General features: G+C 36.0%; 1 protein-coding gene across 4 annotated transcripts in view; it reads right to left on the bottom strand.

The window, feature by feature from the left end:
• Positions 1–285: 285 nt before the first annotated feature.
• LOC123765295 (cyclin-dependent kinase 9) overlaps positions 286–16,940 on the bottom strand; it is a 37,559-nt gene continuing 20,904 nt past the window's right edge. For 3 of the 4 annotated variants that reach the window (XM_069335517.1, XM_045753845.2, XM_069335518.1), the window contains 2 exons: positions 15,493–15,630; positions 286–12,496 (listed from right to left, as the gene is read on the bottom strand). In XM_069335517.1, coding sequence (XP_069191618.1) covers positions 12,386–12,496; positions 15,493–15,630 — 249 coding nt within the window. In that variant the 3' untranslated portion in view covers positions 286–12,385. The remainder of the gene's footprint in view (positions 12,497–15,492; positions 15,631–16,940) is intronic. The other variant, XR_006773700.2, reaches the window with a different exon arrangement.

The following is a 16,940-nucleotide window of genomic DNA, read 5'->3' on the forward strand; positions in this document are numbered from 1 at the left end:
GTAAACCAGTACAGTAATAGTTAAGCAAGTACTGTACTTATCAGTCGATAAAGTGTATGATGCCACAGCCTTCTGGAATAATCAGGTATATGGTGCCATAGTTACACTGAAGTATTCAAAAGGAATAGAGTTGGTCATACTGGGTGAAATAGTAATAGCCACTGCCACAGAAAAGGCAGGATGGGAAAGGAGAGGTGACCAGAGGCTGGTCAGGTACCAACAATCATGAGGGAAGTCCATTTCAAATACTGTACGGTGGTTTGCTGGGAACAATGAAACAAGGAATAAAATGCCAGATTTACTAAGACCCAACATGAGTCACAAGTATAAAGGTCTTAACATGCTTTTGATATCACAGATGTATATTTATTGTGAATAAAAAAGTATATATTCTAATAATAAAACTAGATAAAGATAATGTACTCAAGACCAAGGAAATACTTTACTCCTTGTCTACAGAGCAAGATGCCACAATGGTCCTTGGGCAACAACAAACCTGGGAATTAACCCCTTCAGCCTTCACATGTTGCCTAGTTCATCAACTTAAGCTGAGAACTTTGTAAATCAAATTTTTAGATTATATATATATATAATATACATATATATATATATAATCCATCCTAACAGTTGCTTAATAAACTAAAATTTCATAAAAATCGATAATTTAATGTTTTAAGTTAAGTAGGCCTGCACTTTATTAAACAAGATGTTCAACCAAAACCAGCTTAGCAACCCAACCTCAATATATCTTATTATTTCTTAATCCTGCATATCGCAGGTTCAAATTAGTCCTATACTAATGTCCTGTGTAGCGTCAAAAGAACAGATTGAAACCTTTAGACTGCTATGAAGAATTGGGAACTGGACATACCTTGGTTAATTTTACCACAATACAGTCAAAGATTAACTGCACTATTCCCTAGCCAAAATATGATTCTGATAAATCTTGAGTGTTAGAAAAAGTTGCCAAAATTCACCCAGCTGATTCAGCAAGTGCATTCCCACTTTTTATTTCACGCTTGGATAAACTCATGTTTTTAGTTACAGTATAAACATTATTTTTTTTTTAGGAATGCTTAAATGGACTTGTACTCGTATTATAAATTATAATATACAATTTGTATGTTGCTTTTTAATGTAGGTTGCCAAGTACTACAGACTCTAGAAGTGTTCCAACCACGTGTCTTTTCTTGCATTTGAGACTTAGCCCAGGTTTAGTTATCATGCATGCATGCGTGTGTGTGTGTGTGTGTGTGTGTGCATACACCTCGCTGCTTGCATTACAAAGGAATCGGTACAAGGAAATTATGGTAGCAATGTATTAATTCCTCCCTTATTTTGTTATTTTGTAGCAATTACCTCCCATTACTCTTAAGATTTTATGTAATTTTTATTAGATATTTCTTTAATCGAGTAGAAATGATTTCTACCAGCATGAGATGTTCGGTGTTTGTGAGAGACCCCCCCCTAACACACACACACACTTATTATATATTTATATATATATAAAATATGACACCCTGTTGAGCTGAAATAAATTTACAGGTCATAATCAATTACTGTATATTTATCATTCAGTATTATCATCACAGCAGTCAACACTAGTTTTGCAGAATAATTTAATAAACAATACTTGTAATTAATCAATATAACATATTAAAAAAAATGACAAAAGAATATCGTGTTTGAAATAACATAGTCATCATGGTAATAGAGCTATGATAACAGTAGAACACATGGTTGAAGAGAAAACAATATAACGACAATTTATAGAAATGCCAAATCAACTCTTCTCATGGTGTTTCTATACATAGTATCTTGGTTATCTCGGTTATTAGTAGGCCTAATGTAGTAACTTGTTAATTGTTTCGTACCTTGAGTATCTGCAAAACTTGCCTATTGGTTGTTTAATTTAACTCACAAATTAAAGACAAAAAGAAACCAGTTTGTTAAGCAATTCAATACAGGTATATCCTTAGATGGAACAGGATGAAATTTTTGTCGCGTCTCAAATTGACATACGTGTAGTATAATACATCTACTAAATCACAACAAAATTTATGTAAATAATCATGCTCCATACATTATTAGGGAACATAATTATGTCTGTATTCCAGTCAAGATGATATCATTCATAAGTACCTATTTAAATTTCAGTGTAGATTATATTAAATAAGCCCATTTAAAATAATCATCTTTTAAGGAAAACAGATGAAAATACTATATAGCAGATTATACAAGTTAATGGATTTAAAAAAAAATTATCATAAAACTCAATTTCACATATGACAACTTAAAACTTCTTTATCGTTTCAGATAAAAATGTAGGCAACATGGTGAAAATTATTTTCATTTGATAAATGAACTGTACAGAACTATCAAAGGAAATTCATATTACATTTACTTCGAATAAGGTATTTTGCGAAAAACTATTAATGCTTGACAAAAATAATGAATTTTAAGTTTAATGAAGAGAATAAAGGCACCTTAAAACATTGATGCACTCTCAAATTGCTTAATGTACTCTGTATATACAGTACAATACTAATATACTGTTATTACCTGTAAGCAATTCAAAATTTAAATTAGCATTAAACTTGTTCATTTCCCCCAAAGAAATATTTCCATATACAGTACTAATAAATTATACAATAATTTGAAAGCATTCAAGCTGCAGTACTGTGAAGTCTTTGAATGACAAAGACAAGATCTCTTTTCCTTTGGTCATTACACAGTTAACATACCCCTTGAATAAAATAATCAACATCTATGTCCACTGCTAATATAAAAAAAAAGTTTCAGTAATGTTATAAAAGGTAATTCAAGTGATGAGCATGGAGGATACAACACAACCAAGTGAAGACCATGCGTATATAGTGATTAGGCGAGGAACTCTCCCTTTGAGCATATAGTACAGTAGGTTTTATATGAACAACTTTAAACTGTCATTACCATATAAAACAAACATAAAACACAATGAGGAAACAACAAAAACCTTTTTCATGCAATATATTACACAGAAGTGAAAGTCTCTTACTTCACCTACTCTTTATGATCAAGTACTCTATATTAAAAGCTGACAATTATGGTAAACAAAGTTATATTTTATGAGGCAAAAAATTATGTTACTAATATCTAAATACTTACATTACATACATACATAAATACATGTAGAGACACATACACATGGTTCAGCGTCCATCCCCCCAGCTGGGTAGCCAGGTTGTTAGCCATATCATACACACCTTTCACCATGCAATGCAATTATTTATATGTCCTAACTCACCTATCACACAATCATGCAATATTTTTTTGCCTATCATTTCATCTATGGCCACCTCTTGCACCTACAGTACTCCTACTTATTAACATGAAAACTATTAGAACTTTTAGTTTGCAACCACTTTATGTACAATAGCTCAAAATACTATTTGCATATTTTTTTACTCTTAGTTCAATACCGGGCACTTGCCTCCATGAACAACCACGTCAATGGTCTGCACTTCCCCTATCTTTGCTTCAGACTATACATTCACTTATGTTAACTGTTGACCAGACCACACACTAGAAGGTGAAGGGATGACGACGTTTCAGTCCATCCTGGACCACTCTCAAGTCGATTGTCTTCAGACGTCGTCGTCTTTTCACCTTCTAGTGTGTGGTCTGGTCAACTTATTTTAGCCACGTTATTGTGACTCATCGCCTGCTTATGTTAACTGCTTTTTCATTGGCTCTGCTAGATGATTATACTCCATTATCATATTTAAATTTGAATTAAACTTCCATATTTTTGGGCAGCTCACAAACCATATTGCCTTCCTCCCTTAAGAGCCACTAAATCGGCTCCAGTGATCATCTGATCAATTAAATACTATATTTACAGTTTTAAGTACCTTAATTTTCCATTTTCAGCAGTATTTTATATAGTTAATCCTTTTTCAAACAGCAGAGAGATGTGCATCAAGAGGTTTACCATGTATTACTCTCCTTTACTCCTGCACACAACTTCTTGCCTGTTGCCAACAGTGTTATAGATACATAATAGAGTACCATTTTAAATCATGCTTATTAATGCTATATTTTAAACACAGCTACTTTAGGCCTCACACACAAGAGCAATCACCATGAATAAGTCAATTTCATATTATACAAACATTATCCCAATCCAATGATTTAATCCCAGCACTGATGACTATCTTTCCACAACCTAAATACCAATGACCTATAAATTACTTTAAGCATATTTTCTTTTTTTAATAATACAATCTTTACATGTTTAATAAATGGGGCCCAGAAATTTAACAAGCATATCAGAGAAAATAATAGCATATGTAAGAATAAAGCCAGTTTTGCAAGAAAGAACAATACTGCATATTATATTTTATTTCATATATGTTCTAGTAACTAAAACTTATTAATTTTTATTTATCCTCATTTTATAAGAAAAGTTTAGGACAAGATACATATGCAACATGGTAGTGCACTGTGATAGCCCTGAAGACTTTAATGAACTCATTCATGAATTTGGTCCTAATAGTAAGGTAGGCATCAGGAAGCCAGCAACAGACTAAGCTAATCCTTCTTGTTTAGTTACAGGAACATAGTATTTCATGATGCCAAGTTTGAAATATATTATAATTTAAAATCTTTTAATTATGAGACATGCAAGAATTAACTCTCTCTTTATGTACTTTGCGTTATTTCACTCCACTTCACCATAACCTACCTATAAGAGATACTTAATGCTAGAAGCCATATATAATCATGTGGCATTTTAAGATTCCACCCAGGTATTAATATTCCTGTCCTACCTCCCCACATTAATCTCTGTGCCGTGTCAAAGCCCCATTTCATAAAATGGGTTTATAAACGTTAAATGCAAACATCACTAATTGAGCTACATCTGCACTACAGTTAAATATTTTTTGACTAAAATACAGTAGTATCCAATGACAAAAATGCTGTTATAAAAGCCTTACCTTCACCATTTCAGTGTTATTTCATTTACATAAGATTATATCCACCATCATCTCCATTACACACACACACCCCATTTCTATTACACTAACTGTCTCCAAAACACGAACCCTGTTTCCATAAGAAAAGCCGTATGTACACAACACAAGCACTAAGCATATTTTGAAAGTAATGCCTTCACCACAGTCTTTTAAATATGGCAAATATCAACTAATATTCCTTTTCAACATGCAAGTGATTTGTGATCATGATACCATGATCATCTTGATCAGATCCACCATGTAAATCTTGCCTCTAGTATAAAGTACTGCACTGTAATACCTCCTCCAATATATATCTCATCTCTAGTATGTAAGTTCTGTCTTCATCAAGACTGTCTGCACACTTCATGAGAGCAAACTGGTAATAGCATTATCAAAATAGCACCATTGAATAATATTAAGGAGTGCACTCCAGAAATGTCATCATGGAGCAGGGCAATCCAAAAACTAAGTAGCACAATGAATGATCCCAATGCAAACGTGTATATATAAATTATAATTCCATTAGTGCTGTTAGACAATAACCAGAAACAAGGCAAAATAACTGCCATCAGGAAATTAGTCGTATGTGTAATAAATCACTAGACAGAAATAATGGCTCTCGGTTAAAATGAAAAAGCTAATTCAAAATCATTCAAAACAAGATTATATAAATGATAAAAGTAAAACATGTTATCTCATGACAATTACATATCAAAATACAGTGCTTCAGTGGAAGCACTGAGATAGCAATGGCCCACATAACAAAAAGTTGTGATTCAGGTGTTGGGATATGGTTTACTGTATTAAGACAAAAATAATGGTTTCTGCAACTGCCACCATGGGTTAGAAAACCAGGTAATTTAAGACCAGAAACAACAACTCCACCATTAAAAAGAAATTTTTTTTTTTAGTTCTGCAAACTTTTCTCAAAATAGCTACAGAACCCCCTAAGAATGCAGGAAGCCAAAACTGAAAGTTTTCAAAGGAAGTTTGTATTAGAAATGAAGGAATTTAGCCCAGGAATATATTTATAAACCAAAAACATGATATCCAAAATATACAACAAAATTTAAAACTCCCAAGACCTGCTAATGTCTTAAAGAAACATACAATACTATATAATCCAAAGAGATGTACAAGATATAAAGAAATTTCCTTGAATTCTTCATTCTGATCAGAAATAAATATGCACTCATAATAGTGATTGATCATAGGAAGGCACGGAAGACACTAAGCAATAAGCACACAGTTCACAAAGCATTTGTGTACCAAATCTGAAGACGTGTTATATTTTATGTGAAAACATAAAAACCATGAACCTTTCACAATGCAGTGAAAATTGTTGTAAAAAGACTACAGAACCCATTTAAGCAATTATCAAAAGAAGGTAAGAAGCCTGAAAGAATATTTTGCACTGTCTGTGACACAGAATTTTCACAAGTTCCTAGATATCATTAAGGATATCCATATGAGAGCAAAGAGATACAAAAAAAAAAAAAAAAAAGCATTAAAGGTACTGTATCATATTCACCGAGGACTTCATCAAGGGACATACGACTCAAAGGAACACTGGGAAAGCACAAAGTGTAATCACCTAAAAATCAGGACCTTCTAAGGTGGTGGGCAACTGTTAGTGGAACAATGCATCTGCAGCACTGTGACCACCTCTCAACTGAGGTGATCACAGTACTGAGTACATTTAGGGTTGATCCTGAGCAGCGCGGGTTCGAATCCTGGTCGGGTCACTTAGAGTTCTTAGTGATATATATCATTAAGAAAAAATGTGCCCAATGGTCTCTGTCCTGCCCTGGACTTGAACCCTCAGTTATGAACTGACGAAGTAGACCACTTTGCTGGCTGAAAGTTTTCTTTAACGCTTTGCCAATTCCAGAAGAAACAAAGACAGATCTGGTATGCAATGATTACACTTGTATTTTAGAAATATGGGCTTCAGTTTACAGACCTGTAGAAGTGGGTAGAATGTGCTATGGTCATAAAGAATAAATTTTTAAGGAATGAATGGGCAAGTGCACGTAAGTGAATATCAGGATTGGAAGAGAGGAAGGCCCAGAACACAGAGGACAGATACAGTATGCTTAAAAATATGGTAAGCATGTGAACAATGGAAGAGAGGTGACAATACTGTATACATGGAACAATATATGAGTACATAATATGTAAGTCTGCACATGAGTAATTATATGGTACATACTGCATGTGAGCAATGCATGAGAAGTGATGATATGGTATATATATGAACAATGAACGAGAAATGACAATATGGTACATGTGAAAACTGCACAAGAAATGACTATTGTTTACATGTGAACAATGCGCAATAAATTACATTATGGTATACATGAAAATAATGTAAAAGTGACAATATATTGTATACTTGTGAACAAGGCATACAAAAAATCACAATATGACTGACTATAATGTTTGGCGAGAAGAAATGACATGATTTGCTGTGGTAATTCCTATGTAATACTTCAATACTTAAATTATGAAATGGATTAAATACAACTCTGAATATTTTGCCAAGTTGCGATGTTTTCGGAATAGTGAATAATATATTGCCCAAGATCAGATACAACACCAATATTTTCTAACTTTTCATCTTTTGAAGATTTTTATTTTCCTGTACGACGAGTCTTCACTACCATACTACATGAGAAGTGGGTAATGAGGTAAGAGGCAATGCTGATTTTAAACTTAGACGCCAGAGATGATTAACAGCCAAAAGTACGTTACATGATTTGTGAATAGTAATGCACTAAAAGACGTATATTAATTGTTCAAAATTTTTTTTGGGATCACTACCTTAAACATACCTACTATCCATGACAAGTACTTAATCAAAAGTCAATGCTAATTTAGTACTGTCTATTAGAACAGAACAGTCAAGAGTTCCTAGATGTCATTCAGAATGCCAATATGAGAGCAGTTTTACCTCTGGTAGTAACTGCTAACACAATGGCCACTGCTATAGGAGCTGGATTTCCTGAGGATTTTATCAAGGGATGTCTGATGAAAAGGAATAGCAGGAGAGAAAAACTTCCAGTAATCCAGAAAGTCGAGACATTTCACCAGGAGATGAGTGACCACAAGCAGAACGATGCAGGTCTGACATTATGGTGCAGGTCTATGTTCCATTGTGTCCTACAGTTAATCTTATAGAGCCAATACATAATCAAGCGAGAGATAATTTCCACTTTCTATTTCAGTTATAAGATAAAGGCGTCAGGAATAGGACACATTTGATGAAAGTAAATGCAGTTTGTTACACTAACTAACAATCTAACACTTATCTCTCCAAAGACTGCAAATCACATTAAGAACAAGATAGAAATCTGAGTAAGAAATTAGCTTGTAGGAGACAAAATTAGTACGAGTAGATTTATTTTATAACTGGTATTTGCTATTTTATTGATATCAGCAGTGAAAAGGGTGAAAAGACTCCAAGGCTATGAGAGTACTTCAAGAGTTAACCACAATGACCATTGATAATCAACTCATGAAATATAATCGTCTTAGAGCAAATATCATAAAGTTCTCCGGCAAAAATACTGCTCTGGAGGTAGGTGGCACACAAAGGATTGATTAGTTAAGATAATGGATATGTCAATACCTTTAGCAGATTCTGACCCGTCCATAATTAGAACAGTACCAAGTAGTAAGAATGACGGTGGAAATGTTTAACAAAAAGTAGTTTCAGGAAAGGGGGGAGCAAAGACACCACTTTACGTTGCAGGAAAGTGGGAGTAAAGACATCACTTTACAAGTTCGGGCTTCACTAAATTTAAGAAATGGGGCTTTCCAAGTATAAAATTAAGATATGAGCTGTAGCAAAGACATGTGCAATAAAGAAATTTTCATATTCCAGTACAGCCATTTACAGACCAAAATGTAAATCATCAAATTTCTCTATACTTGTAGTTTTAAATTGCATAAATAATGTTATGAAAATAATTAGGCAGAAGTCACTGAAATAAGTTGGAAAAAATCAATGTCATCTGGTTTAAGCCCTATTTTTCCTTATATTCCAGAAATAATGAAAAAAATGCTTCAACAGGAAAGTCGAGGAGCTGCTGAACTAGCAAATCATCCAGGCTGTGATGGCAATATTGGCCTGCTGGCCTCAAGAACTAAATAGTCTGGCTGATAACATCACCAGAAAAGCCTCTCTCATGTCAGGTGGTGAGTAGCAAAACTCTCAAAACCAGTTACAGGTTAAAACAAAAACCATTATTACACACAGACATCACAATAGCGTGATGCATCAAACAACAAATCCACAAGGGCCGTGACGAGGGTTCGAACCTACGTCCGAGAGTATCCTAGACGCGCCTTAATCGACTGTTTAATTAATCGGCTTAATTAAAAGGAACAAATTAATCTACTTAATTCTTATATCATGTTGTAGCTCAGTCGATTAAGGCGCGTCTGCGATCCTCTCGGACGTAGGTTCAAACCCTAGTCACGGCGGCCCTTGTGGATTTGTTCAAAAACCATCCTAATCAATGATAAACTGTTGAAATAATTAAGTCAAAGATATCCATCTAGCCTCTACCAAAATATTTAAACATTACTCCATATTACACATGTTAAGGATGTAATGAATTATAAGCATTTAGCACCATAAGTAAAAGTGAAGTATAATTTCCAATACTGTATATATATTATGTGATTCACAGGAGTTTCAAGTCATTTTTCCTGCCCATAACTTTATCCTTCATTTAATCTTGAAATATATGGAGCTTTGCATAGTAGACCACTGTATGTACAAAAACAAAAATGTATAAAGGCATCAGAATGATTTACTGTATAATGAACTAAGGGGAGTACCTGTTACACCCAGGTTTTTCTTCTCGCTTCCTCACCTCTAATCTCCGTTTCCCTGTCCTCTCTGACATCCGAGTGGACAGCGCATCGGATTCGTAGTCCTGAGGTTCCGGGTTCGATCCCCGGTGGAGGTGGAGACAAATGGGCAAAGTTTTTTCACTCTGATGTCCCTGTTCACCTAGCAGTAAACAGGTACCTGGGAGTTAGACAGCTGCTACGGGCTGCTTCCTGGGGGTGTGTAACAAACATAAGGCCTGGTCGAGGATTGGGCCACGGGGACGCTAAGCCCCGAAACCATCTCATGATAACCTCAAGATGATGTTGGCTTCCTGTCCTGTCCCTATCTTTAGTCTGTTTTGTTTCTTTCACAGTGTTACAGAGTAAGAAAAAGAGAGCATGAATTCCTTGTTTTTCATACTATACACATCTGCAACATTCTGGATAAAAATTATAATTGTATATGTGAAGAATTTATGTATCAATGACCTTCCTTCATGAGTTAGTCCTAAACAAATATTTTATAATAACTATTCTTTTAGAGCTAGTTGATGGCTACTTATTTTTTCTGCACACACATGACTTGTTCCGTGTTAGCTTCAAAGTAAAGGCAGAGCATTTTGGCCACTAAGCACCTCCCATACCTATAGCTAAGGGCTCTGCAGCAAAACTTCAACCAATTGTTGAAACATAGTGGTTTGGCTATAAAAAATCATGTGTTAAAAGTTTCACTTACCAAAAGTTTAAAATTATATGAAGTGGAGCCGGCCCCTTAGATATCGTCACCATAATTATCCCATATTTGAATTTCAAGTGGCAGAAAGGTAACAGTCAGAAAAGACAAGAAAACAATACAAAAAAAAAAGTTAAAGATATTACAAAATAACACCTATTCACCATATCTTATACACTACAGAGGTAGCAACAAGTGAAGCAATTTATAAAGAAACAAGACAGTTTGAGAATGCATGGCAGATCACCATGTGGAAAAGCAATATTTACAAGATCAACAAAGTCATACAGCTATTTTAAAAGCAACCACAAAAAGCTGATGATAGCCTCGTTAAAAAAAAAAAAAAAAGTTAAATATTTTAAGCAACACAAAGTAACAACAATGAGGTGCTTAGAATATGGCATCTCAGTATGTGAAACCGAGTTTAATTAGGACAGTGTGTGTGTGAAGTCGAGTTTACCAGGGATAGATACAGCATAGTACAGAGATTTGATACAGCAACGTTCCCAGCAATGATTTATTTTCATATGGCACTATGTTGACATCTTTTCATGTAATGATTATCATCATTATGTTTCATATTTCCAAGGCATTCTAACAATGCCCGCTTGTAAGTTATCTTTACATTTAATAAAAATTACACATGGATCTAAAAATCTCTGAATCCCAACAAGTTTGTATCATTTCCTGAAGTGTGAACTACTGAGAAGGTTAGATTACTTTTAGCAGTAACAAGACACTTTCTCAGTAAGTCAAAACTAAAACATTTAATACTTACAAGAAGTCAACAACGGATACTACTAGTTTACACCAATAGGAAAATTTCAACAGTTTTCAACATTTTCTATGATACTGTGAACCCATCCCTCCCGAAATCATAGAAAGTACTTATAGTACCTATGTCGTGAGAAGTACCAATATGTAGTGATGATCTACCGGTAAACCGCTTTTTGTACTATTAATTTCATAGTCAGGAAAAAATAAACCTAAAAATCAAACTGAAATATTCCTAGGCCTAGTATAGTACATATATATACTCTATTAGATAGCAAGTATTAGGCCAAGAATTGCTAAGAGGTTAGGTTAGCCTAGGTTACACTTAAACAATTAAAACAGTGTCTGGCGAGTCCAAATTCAGTAATACTAAAGTAAACTTTCTGGTGGTCAATCACTACATATTGGTACTTTCCACCATATTGTTACTTTTAAGTACTGTACTTTCAATTTAGGAGGATGGGATGCCTATTGTATATGATCACTGAAATTCTGTCCTTGATTAAAAACAATGTTTTTCATATTTGGACAGTAAACATAAAAAAACTATTTCCTTGAGAATTTAAGGAAATATGCATATTACTGATGACATCTTTTTTTAATATATAGAATACAAAAGCATTTTACAATAATAATTACCATATACGGAAGCAAACACTGAAGACCTATATGAATTCTGTGAAAAAAAACAGATTTCTAAAGTTACCTTTAATATAATCTCACACAACTATTTAATATCCATTTAAAGATAAAAACCATTTATCTTCAAAACATAAAATCCTGAGAGCCAAAGAATACCAGTTTGTCATCACATTTGATCCTAAATTGAATATATGTAAAATTTTGGATCAATATACAGTATTCTGAATGTAGATGCTAGCTTTTGTGATATCTAGAAAAGCATTGCAAGTCAAATGAATGATTATGCATTTTACCCATGAGCACCAACACTAACTGCCCATAAACCAGGAATATACTGTACAAAAAATTAACATTAAAAATCTAATTACTCTAATTTTAAAGCTCATGTTCCTCCTTAATATACACGTTCCTGGTAAGACGACACATTGTCTGGTTGTCGAGGCTGAATCACAGGTCTGTTTGATGCACCCGGTCTTCTTGCTGGTGCCAAGTACTCAAACATACTCTGAAAGCAAAGAGATTTATATAGATACAAATACCATGAAATAAAAAGGAGAACTACCCAAAGATATTGTGCTTAACAAAACTATCACAAGTATGAGGCTAAGTATGGCCTAACTTACTTGAAAAAAATGGTAAGAGGAATGAAAACTACAGTGCATAAAGATCCATCTTTGAGAGGATTGTCCAAATGCTGGATGTATATAAACTATGTACTGTTCTGCCCTATACGTTTTTGAAAAGAGAATAATAGATCATAGCCAACCTAATGATAACAACAATAATAATATTTTAATTATACAAGAGTACATACATATGATACATTAATACATAGTAGAGTATTTGTAGGTATATCTTGAGATGAGAGAGGGGCAAGAGAAGTACAATACATAAACCCACTAATATGCAGAGCATTTTGAGTACTGTATAAATGTTCTTTCGGGTCTGATGCAAGACCCCTTGCAATTTCCAATGACTGTCCTCTCTACCTTTCAGTTATCCTAATATACAGTGGAATCTTGGTTCAATGAACCTTGACTCGGCGGCTGTCCGGTCGGTACGCACACTTTCCAGGCCAGATTTTCTTGCCACATTCCACAAACAAGAGTTAACGGAAAGGTGATGTGCGGATTTGCTTAGAATATTTGGACAGACTTCACAGATTGGTGGAAAAGTTGCCCATCATATCATAGATTAAAATTAAAGATTACCTTAGCAAAATCAGTCCATAGATCATGGGAAATACTGTATAACAGTATGAATGGTAACTCTCTTAATTAACACTTTCGCGTTCTGATGACGGTCTCAACGTCACAAAACCAAAATATGCAGAGGCCCTGATGTCAGCAACACCGTCATCAATTAATACATTCGTATAAATTCCATTTATTGTCTGCATATGGGACTGGTTTTAAAATGGGCACCATGATATTGCGAACAATTTGATACCACAATGAATGACGTAGCACAAAAATTGAGGTAAGAAAGCTCAAAGAGTATAAACATTTGAGTGTGGTTTATGGGCGCTCGGCCTACTGCGTGGATTAATAAATCTGTGAAAATTCCATTGACTGTCCAAATATTATGGGACTGGTTTTAAAATGTGCATCATGATATTGCAAATACTTTGATACCAGAATGAATGATGTAGCATGAAAATTGAGGTGAGAAAGCTAAAGAGAGAAAACACATTTGTGTGTGGTTTGTGTGCTCACGTTCAACGCTCGCCCTACCTCGCGGTGCGCAGTGGGTCGCCTGCCGGGCATGTGAAAGTGTTGATAGGCTCCAATCACTTTTTTAATGATTTTCATAGATGGACATAAGATTAGAATAAAGAGGGGAGCCTTGGTTAAGCCACTGAGCATTTTTAAAACAAAATTCTGTGGTTCTTTTTTATTTCCAGTAACAGAGGTTTCCGTTCAGGAAAAGATGGGCCCCTGCTTCCTATGGAAATGAGATTTCAAGGCTAGGGCATGGGTAAATATACTAGATGTGGTTAAATCTCTTTACAGACAGGTTTTTTTGGTAGTTTTCCTTTATACGACAGTCGAAATTAAAGTTTCCCTCAGTAAAATCAGCCCATAGGGCATGGGAAATATTACGACATGAATAGTAACTGTTAACATGGCTCCAATCACATGTACATTCTCCAAAGTGGACATTTGTCAAACGTCCACTTGATGAATGTGCACTTTATAAACATCACCTGCTAATACAAATGACCTCTGAAGTCTGTTTTTATGTTTTTATGTCGTATATGTTTTTATGTCAGAGGCCAGGTTTTGGCCTCTGGCCTCCAGTACTGCAGCCTTTTAATGACTTGATGACTTGCAGGAGTCTAGTGTGACAATGATGTGTGGAGCTATCCAGGTGGTTAGCAACAGAACCACTGAGCAAGCCCTCCCCCCTCCCACCAGGAAACATTGGCAGAACTATTTCTGGGGCATCCCAGCCAGTGTAGCACTGCAAAGAATGCAAATAGGACAATTCTCTTTCACAATGCATCAGCTGCCCCATAAGTCCCATCCCTATAATGGGGCTTACACACATCAGATCCAACAATGACACAAATTGCAGTCCCGAGGGTTGGAAGCTTTCCTCCACTCAACAGGCATCACGGTGGAGGTAGAAAGAATGGAACAAAACTAGGGCACATCCTACAAATTCGCACAGCAAAAGTAGCTCTCTCACACGAAGATCCGAACCACACCAAAGACCCACAGGGGGTTGCTAGGTCTGGCAGGTATAAAAACTGAACCAGGTGAGGGGATGATTGCACAAACTTCGAATCCATCATGACAAGAAAAAAAACAGCTAAAGATGGGATAGGTAGCATGCAACAAGTCTAGCATGCATACATGCCCCAAACCAAGAAGAGCCAGAACAGAAGAGCCAGTAGGGAGATGTTCTCAAAGGAACAGACACTAGAATGTAAGAATGTTCTTACAAAAATGCAAGAATGTTCTTACAAGAGAGTAAGAACTCTTGTATATATAAATAAAATAAAATAAAAATAGAACACGCACAGGAAATAACCCTAATCGAGAAGGGGCAACACTAGAGTGCCTAGGGAAAGCTACCTAAGCACATGCAAGCTTGAGGCAAATAAGTAACTCAAGGACCATTCAACAGTAAGGTACTGAAAAGATATGCACATGAAGTTAGACCCCAACAACTGGAACAAATAAGGACTGTGTCTCAGTGAAAGTCAACACTCATCAGAAAAAAATCAGGACTAGGAAGGTGGCAGCGACACAATTAGCTCTACGTTGGATTGCACCAGACACAAAACTGATTCGGCATCACCGGCTAGACCCTAAGCTGCCATGGCTGCCACCTGGTAGTGCAGGAGTAACTAGTGGGTAGTGTAACTAGTAGGGAGTAAGGATTTTATGGCCCACAAGAGCCTGGTGTGACATGATATTTGTATAGCTATCCAGGTGGCTAGCTCTAGGAAGCATCAGTAATATAAATTATTAGCGCATGATAATTGGACAATACCTGTGTGTGTTGTGACAGCATCTTGGACAGATCACCAGGCATTGGATCTGTCCAGAAGAAGTCGTGATCCAGAGCAGAAGAGGAATCGGTTCTCTTGCTAGGATCAAGTGTGAGAAGTTTGTCTAACAAATCTAAGGCCTGTAAAAAAAATTATGAGTTTTAAATTTTACATCATTAATCAAATTGTTCAATCAAATTTTCTACAACTCTAAATGCACACACAAGCTTTGCTAATTTAAGGCAAGGTAATTATCAGGAGAAAGCACTAAGTCGTTATGACTATATAGCACATGGAAGGAGATATGAGGATAAGGAACTGGGATAGGAGGAAAGATTGGTGCCCAATCACTTGGACAGTAGGGTACTGAATGCCGATCTGCAAGAAGTAATACCATTGTTCTATCTCAAATTCTGAACAAGTGTTTTACAAATAGATTTTTACATTATACAAGATCAAAATGAAGTGTGAAGTGTAATGAAATGTCAGTTTCTAGGCAGCACCTCCATTGCTCTCCTAGGCCAAAATTGATACTCCAGGCTCTTGTGGCTACATTGCCTCATTGAGAGTAAGGACCAATATGTTGTTGCCCGCTCTTTATGAGGTGTTGGAAGTACATGAGAATTAATACATTACTTCAGTGACCCACTTAATGAAGTTGAAAGGTGCCACAAAACACAGCACATGGAGCTGCCACTTGCCCATATCCTTGGGGAGTACTGCAGCAAATAAGCAGTCCCTGAGTGAACCTAAGAACCACTGCTCAAGACCATCTGAAAGACTGCACACACCTCTCGCCAGTCAATCATACGGGTCCAACAGAACCCTTGCCAAGCCCCCAAGAAAAAGAAGGGGATGTCAGGTAGGCTTTCAGAGGGAACCCTTGATTGATGCTTGGTTGGTTCAGCCAGGGGTGCATCACTTGTTGTGACCAGTGGAGGTCCTTCACTGCAACTTGGGTGTTACTGGTTCTGCCTCTGTGCACGCTTCATTGGTTGACCCCATTTCTTTGATTCCATTCCATGTCTCGCATTTTTCAGGTAATCTGCAGTGTCATTGACTCTTGCCCGAGGCCTACCCTTGGGCCCATAATGTTAAATCCACTGCTTTGGCCACCATCTTCATTTTGGGGTAATATTTAGGCTCAGAGGGTTTTGGTGTTCTGACAGGTTCTGGTGACCTGGTATTTAGTTAATGTCCCTGGTCCCAGTTGGTTATGTGTTGCCTTGGGCTGTGTTTCCTGGCCTGGTTTCTCTGCTTCGTACTAGTGTCTGCTGGTTCTCCTCCTTCCTGGTAAGTTCTATTTTTATTCTGTGGTTCATAAGCTTCAAGAAGCCACTGGGGGGGCTACCTGCAGAAACCTGGCAATGTAAATAATAAAATGTCCTCCCCCCCCCTTTTTTTTTTTTGCAGGAGCCCCCAGTGGCTCCCTGATTCCCCCCCCCTCTCC

This window comes from Procambarus clarkii, chromosome 33 (assembly GCF_040958095.1).
Source record: "Procambarus clarkii isolate CNS0578487 chromosome 33, FALCON_Pclarkii_2.0, whole genome shotgun sequence".
Lineage (NCBI taxonomy): Eukaryota > Metazoa > Arthropoda > Malacostraca > Decapoda > Cambaridae > Procambarus > Procambarus clarkii.